At 23.9% G+C, this 7,632-nt stretch overlaps 1 protein-coding gene across 1 annotated transcript; it reads left to right on the top strand.

Moving 5' to 3' along the window:
* Window positions 1-4,693: 4,693 nt before the first annotated feature.
* Window positions 4,694-6,906, top strand: LOC107490234 (protein SPEAR3). The gene is made up of 5 exons (XM_016110999.3): window positions 4,694-5,184; window positions 5,278-5,397; window positions 6,086-6,153; window positions 6,342-6,414; window positions 6,611-6,906. The coding sequence occupies exons 1-5, from the start codon at window positions 4,945-4,947 to the stop codon at window positions 6,701-6,703; spliced, it is 594 nt and encodes a 197-aa protein (XP_015966485.1). The 5' UTR covers window positions 4,694-4,944; the 3' UTR covers window positions 6,704-6,906.
* The last annotated feature ends 726 nt before the right edge of the window (window positions 6,907-7,632 follow it).

Below are 7,632 nucleotides of genomic sequence, written 5' to 3'. Positions count from 1 at the left end.
TTAATACTTTTTTCTCCCCTTTCTTTTAATATGTTTAATTATTTAATTTTGATGTATAATTAATATTAAAATATTTTATAATATTATTCAATCATACATTGTTCTATGAGAGTCAATTATTTTTAATGATAATTAAATAATTTTTTATATAAATATATTGAAGTTAAATTTATAAAAAATATCATACATTAATTCAAAATGGTGCCTTCTATTTATTGACTTTTACTGGCTGTTCATTTTGGTATTGACTATTGAAAGCTTGGAATTTATAGCCAAGTTGTTTCACACACAAACAAAATATTAGTAGGTGATGATAGAAAAATAATATTCAAAATTATTTTATATAATATAATATTTATAATTTTATGTATATAATATCCGTAATGATTTATTATATCTAAAATTACATAATTATTTAATAATAATTAATAAATATTAAATAAGATAATTTTAAATTGTTTGAATTGACTTTTTATTATCTTTTAAATATTATTGTTTTCCGAATTAGGAAATTTCCTTACAAACAGGTGAAAATGAAATGAAACTATGAATAGTTTTAATAATTGTCTAGCCAAAGAAATAGTTTTAGATTTTTAGTAATTGATTATTCAGGACATTTATTGTAATACATACCCTGGATAGATGGCAACCGAGAATTGATATTTTGGTCTCATAAATGTTACTGATAGGGTTGGTTACTTGTGCGGTGGCTTTGTACTTTAGATTTTTAGAATCATGAAATGATGATGTAAAAACTTCTATTTTATAACTAAAATTTTGAAATTCAATCTTTATTTGTCCTATTTTTCTAAATAGAGATACAAAGATGCATGAATTGATTAGTACTGAACCTATTTAAATTTTATTATAAGATAAAGATATATAAAGATAAAATATTGTTTTGATATTTAATGTCTGTGCTAAATTTTAATATAGTTTTTAATATTTTTAATATTTTATTTTTATCTTAAAAAATTTAAAATAGTTTCAATGTTATTTTACTATTAAGTTTATTTGTTACAAATAGTTAATAAAGTGAGTGATATAAAGACGGCTAACAATGTTATTAGTTAAGTTATATCTTTTTACTTTAATATATTTAAAAAACGTAACCAAAATTTTTTTTGTAATATTTTTTTCTTAATTCTCTTTCTTATAAAAAAAAAAACCACAAATTCTAGCAATTAAGTATCAATCCTTGAAAATTAAAGAAAAAATTTTTAGATTAGTAATTATTGATGGTTGATTTTATTTACATACTAAAATTAAATTATTAATTTTTTTAATATGTTAATTGTTAAAGTTAAATTTAACGATGAGATAATATTAAATCTATTTAAATTTTTTTAAAATAATTAAAATTAAACATTTAAAACGTTAATAACTAAATTAAAATTTGGTCTAAATGTTAAGATTAAAATAATATTTTATTCTTAAAAAAAAAACAGATCTCCAAATAATATAAAGCAACAAAATATTATATTTTTTGACATTTATGTTTATAATTTGTCATCTGTTTAGGCAACAAATGAGTTACTTTTGGTGGGGTTAGTGGGGTTTCTTGTAATTTGCATGGGGGGTTCACATGTCTCGTTAGCAAATTAAATTTTGGAGGATATTCTCACTTTCCACCACACACACAACTCATAAAATATGACCCACAAAACCATGCGTGAAACAGCTCAATTACATCATTATTTGCTATCCCTAACAATCAATTAATATAATCTTATGTTTTTTATTTTAATTATTCTATATATATATTTGCTTGATTAAATTATCACAATCTACCACTATCTTGGTCAATCCCCGCTTCATTAACTAGTAATTAAGCAATATATTGTTATCTTGATGACTTCTAGATTTTATAGAAACAAGTCAATCAGAGATTAATTATTAATTATTTGTAGAACTGAAAAATTGAAAAAGATTTTGGGATCTGAGATGGATGCTATACGTGATTTGGTCTCAGATTAATAATATTACTATAAATATATAATAAAAAGAACCTTAATAATGTGCTTAATTTTACAGCTGGGGCTTTTCAATTCAGGTACACTATCAGCTGAGACAAATTGACCGAGAACTTGGAAACCACATGCAAAGTGGAACCTACTTAATTAAGCCTTTACTATCTTTTTAATTATTTTTATATCTCCTCTTTTTTTGGTAAAAAAACACTGTTATATTATATCTACTTTGTAAAAGAGGTAACTACTCTCTCTAATTTTTTTTTAAATCTTGAAATTCAGCAATTTTTAGTATTTTTTGTTATTATTTGATTAGTATAATATTAAATTGTTCTTAACAAATAAATTTTACTAATTTATGTGTACAAATTTTACAAAATATGAGTACAAATTATATTAATTCATGTATATATAATTTTATTAAATATAAATACAAATTATATATATTTTTTATGCGTAAAACATATATAAATTATTAATATGTGTATAAATTATTACTAAAAAAAATTATATTTAATAATCATGTACCGTTGCTATTTTTTTAAATCTCTCTTTCTCTTACTTTTCTTTACTAATAAAAATGTTTTATTTCATTTTTTAATTGATTAGGTATTTTCCCTTTTGCTTAATTTGTTTCTTTATTTTTGGTAGAAATGTTCGTAATTTCTTTTGTGAATATCTTTATTATATCGTCCCTTTCTATAGGTGTGATAATTTTTCGTTTTGAGAGATTTTGGTTTTCTCTTACAGGTATTTCTCTTATAGTGTTGAAAAAGTTATTGTATCTATTTTCGAAAGGATGTGTGAAAATACTCTTTTTTTTTTAAACTATACTATTAATAGTAACATGCTTATATATTTATATATTTGTTGTTTTTTACTTTTTAATGTGAGATGTGTTTGGATATTTTACAATTTTTACACGTTAAACATATAGTACAGTCTTTTTATTCTCATTTATAAATCTTGTGTTTGAGTCTCACTCCTAAATTAAAAAAAAAAACATAAAACATATAACCTTAGTTAGTTCAAATTATAAAATATACCTTTTTTATTTAATTTGGATATGATGTATTTATAAGTTGTTGATATTAAAAATATTAATCATACTACGTGTACATAAAAAGTTAATTATTTATATAAAATATATTTTAAAAATAAGTTAAATAATATTAATAATTATACACAAATATGTATGATGGTTTATTTAATTAATTTTTTTGTATATACATTTATTTAAATATTTATTATTAATTAATAAATGACATAAAATTTAAATATTTTAATATTTACTTAAATGAAGAAGCTAAACTGATTTCTTTATCAACCTAAATCGCTTTATTTGATCATCAGTGTAATGAATATAATCTTTATAGAAAAGTAGCTTATAAAAGAACATGAAATAGTGAAGAATGAAATAGAATTAATTAATCATGGCCTATATATGCTGATTGCTGAGAGTGATAATCATGCATCCTGGGCATAAAATAATAGCGTAGCATACACCAATCAATTTTTTTAATAGAAAGAAAGTTTGAACAAACATCTATATGAATAATTAAAGAATACAAATAATATTCAATAAATAACGTAGAATTAAACAATGTTAATATTGCAACCTACCTTAGCTTGTGGCGCGTGGCTACTAAATGCACACAGATACAACATTATTTATCATTTTAAATCAGAGACAATCGCTTTCAGAGATAGTCTCCAAAGTCCACGTTATCAAATGGGCACAAAAGTAATAAACAATGTAACCATTATTATAATTAATTAAATTATGGCATTAAAGTAATAGAAGCAGCCAATGATTATTGAGTGCAGTATTAGGTGAATTGCACTTCTGTGAGAAGACAAAGGTCCTAGTAATAAAAATTATCACTTACTAGGACAACTTAAATCTTGGTTAATATATCAAGTATTCGGTCATAGATTCATAGTTTGGGAGTTCAAATCTATGTATATAATAATTTATTGATTAATAATAAATTATTAAATAAAATTTAAATTTATAATAAATTAACTTTTAATTTGTAAAATTAAAAAATATGTCCAAGTATATACATAAAATTACTACAAAAACACACATTTTAACTTTATCTGACAAAAAAATAAAATTAAAAAGGAAAACGTATGTCTCCAATAATTTTAAATTAGTGTGTGTATATATATATAGTAACAATTTGAAGGAAAATTAATTCAAATCAATAACTTTTTTTCCTTTAAAATATTTTTGTATTATTTTTACTACATTGAAAATAACAAAATTTAAACTTGAAATTTTATGTATAGTTCTTGAATCTCTTCCACTGGACAACTCATAATATATAATATCAATTTTATGTAAGGAATCAGGATTTAAGTTTTAAATATTAAAATAAGGTGAAAAACACATTAGTATAGTAATTATTCTAGAAGAGACTTAATAAAATTTAGAAAACCGTAAATATTACTAACATATATATTTATATATCTAATGTTGTATACGGATAAATAGAATCTCTCTTAACATAACAAATATTTTGCGTTTAAATTTAAAATACACAACTTTATTTTATTATAAAACTAAAAAAACTACCCTGAACCACACCACGTTGATAAACACATAATCTAATTATATTGGTAATTGATAATAATTTTTTTTAAATAACTTAGAAGAGAGGTGGAGAGAGAATAAAGATGAGAGAATCTAGGTGTATATATAACATAAGTTTGAAATCTAAACACAATCTTGATCCAGCGATGCTGGGGTTCTCATCATAGCAATAGAAAGAAGAAGAAATCAAGAATCACCATCTTAGAAGAAAGAGAGATCCCTCATTATTATTATTATTATTATTATTATTTTCCCACCTTTAATTTTTCTCCAAAGCACAAGAACCACTTCTTCCGGGATTTGCAAAGCTTCTTTCTTTCTTTTTTTTCTCTCTCTCTTAAGGAAAGAGGAAGAAGAATCAGCAAGAATTGAAGCATGGGAAGCAGTTATTTTGGAGAACCAAACATGAACAATGAAAGTAGTAGAGGAGGATCTTCAAGAAAAGGGAAGAAGAACAACCAAGAGAAGCAACCAAAGCAACCACAAAGAGGACTTGGTGTTGCTCAATTGGAAAAGATTAGATTACATGGTGAAATTGCTTCTACTTACAATAATCCTAATCACCCTCCTCTTCATCATCATCATCCATCTAATTACCCCTCTAATTTCACCAATGTAACACTTCTTCTTCTTACTATTCTTTTTTTTTTAATTTGATTTAATTGGATTATATTATTTTGTGGCAATAATTTTATGATGAACATGCAGGAAGATCCAAGAGTGCAAACACCATACTACTCATCAGTGCCATCATCATCATCATTTTCTTACTCATCTTCATCTACATCATACTCATCACCCTCCTATGGATTCCAACCCAACGTTGTGGTATGTCTAATTTTGACTTTTATCTAATTTAATTTGATTGATTGATTCCAATAATTAGATTTGCTTTTTATTTAAATTACACTATTGCTTAATTAGCTTGTACTATATATTTAACTTGTTTTTATTTCTCATTATTACTCTCTCTTTTTTTTTGTGATGAGTGAACATGCTAGCTATAGCTAGCTCCACATGTATGTGTTATTTATTTACACTATTGTCATTTCTGATTTGTCACAACTCACAACATAGTAATTAATAAAGCCCAAAAGCAATAATCAATCAAGGATATATAGTCTTATTTTGTTTTTTCTATCCCTTATGATTTTATTGATAATCATCATATGATGATTACATGAGAATAATATATATCCAATTAAAAAAAATTAATTATAGCATATATAACCCTAGCATTTTTTGAACCTTGGTAATTACTTAGCTACTAGCTAGCTATCTAATCTATATATGTTTGGTTAATTATTGAATTTGAAAGTACAAATTAAAGGGTATGTATAGAGCTAACCCTAGGTGATGTAGGATGAAAAATCATATAAATTGATTACATATATCATGTACATTAATATAATGTTCATCATATATGAAAGTACATAGTATTATTAGAGAAAAATATAAATGGCATGAATAATATTGATGAGTCCTAAACTTTGGAAAACATTGTTTGGTAGTGCAGATGGGCCTACAAGAATATGAAAGGACAAACATAAGATATGGAGATTCTCAGACAACTAATACAGCAAGGTACATACTTAAAAAGGATTCCAGTACAATTGGATCATATTCATATCCTTATTAGCTTTATTATTATTTCTCTCATTCATATATAAATCAAATACCAACATGTCTCTAAGTATACAAGTTGGATTTTTATTTTTTATTTTTAATTATGATGAGATCGATGAAGATCTTATTATGTATGTCCAATTCAGATGGGAACATCATGCAAATGCCATCATGGAGCCTCAGCACAACACTACTACTATACCTTTTCTTAGCCTATATGTAAGGAATCTTTTCAACATGAATCTCATATATAAAAGATATACATTTGACACTCAAATACTCTACTAGTTTAATTTTGATATGATGTTAATTTTTTATACTAATTGTATAAAACAAGTTAATCTATAATGTAATTTGTAAATCCAAAGTAACCTTCCGTTCTTTCTTTTTATTTTTATTTTTTTTAATGAATTAGGACTCAAAAAAGCATAGAGATGGTTCAAGCAGTCAGAACTCTGAATCAAGTGACAATCAAGAACCAGATTTGGAGCTAAGATTATCTCTTTGATCAACTGCCACTTGCGGTTCTAGTAATTGTAATGTGCTATTTTATTCAATCACATAACATTAGAATTGCAAAAGGTACAATATAATATAATGATGAAGAGGCCAATTTGTTTTTGGTTTCAAAGTTTCATATACACCCCTTAGCTTGTGTATTGAAACATAGATTGACTCTTTGAATGAAAATGCAAACTTTCTTCTTTATTAGCATAGTTTCTCAAAGCTATATGAAAACAAAAACTTGTTTTTGTTAAGTCCACATTATTAGGTTGTGTGATTATTTGGTTTTTGGATCTATTTTTATATTCCTTGATTTTTGTTTTTAAGATTTTGTAAAAACAAAAACAAAAGAATCTTTTTAAGGTTTTTTTAAATTGATATAGTATATATAGTGTGATCTTATTATATATTTTTTAAGTGAAACTAATAATAAATATGCAAGAAAACTATTGTATGATAAAAGATTATATTTTACAAGCATAAAGAAAAATTAAAAAGATTTATTATAATAACAAAAATTTATTTATTTTTATTTTTATTTTTTTAATTCTTAAAATCAGAAAATTTTGAAAATAAAATTGAAAACAGAAACCGATTACACCTAACAGCAAGGGCATTCTTTGAAGTCTTGATTCAAGGATTTATCATTTTTTGAAGTCTTTGAAATTCCACATTATCATTAATAGTAGGTTAAGCTTTCTTGAACTTAGATTTTATTGAGAAAATAATGTGTAAATTTAAATAGTCATTTTCCCTTTGATTAATAACTACACTTTAATAATTCAAATTAAATTTTAAAGTGGTTAATGGTTTCACCTTTTTTTTTTCTTTTCCTTAATCATCACCTGTAATTGGTATTCAGTTTCTTATATCTCATTAAATATTGATCTTAATTTAACTTGAATTCAATTTATAGCTAAATTCCTACATTAT

This window comes from Arachis duranensis, chromosome 5 (genome assembly GCF_000817695.3).
Source record: "Arachis duranensis cultivar V14167 chromosome 5, aradu.V14167.gnm2.J7QH, whole genome shotgun sequence".
NCBI classification, from domain to species: Eukaryota; Viridiplantae; Streptophyta; class Magnoliopsida; order Fabales; family Fabaceae; genus Arachis; species Arachis duranensis.
Note: the sequence above shows the minus strand (reverse complement) of the source record. Positions and strands in the feature narration are given on the sequence as shown.

What these genes read in the sequence shown, in the direction of transcription:
- LOC107490234 (XM_016110999.3), top strand. Translation starts at nt 4,945, where the DNA reads ATGGGAAGCAGTTATTTTGGAGAACCAAACATGAACAATGAAAGTAGT. An exon ending in ACCCCTCTAATTTCACCAAT is followed by an intron (nt 5,185 to 5,277) that starts GTAACACTTCTT and finishes ATGAACATGCAG; the next exon opens with GAAGATCCAAGAGTGCAAAC. An exon ending in CAGACAACTAATACAGCAAG is followed by an intron (nt 6,154 to 6,341) that starts GTACATACTTAA and finishes TGTCCAATTCAG; the next exon opens with ATGGGAACATCATGCAAATG.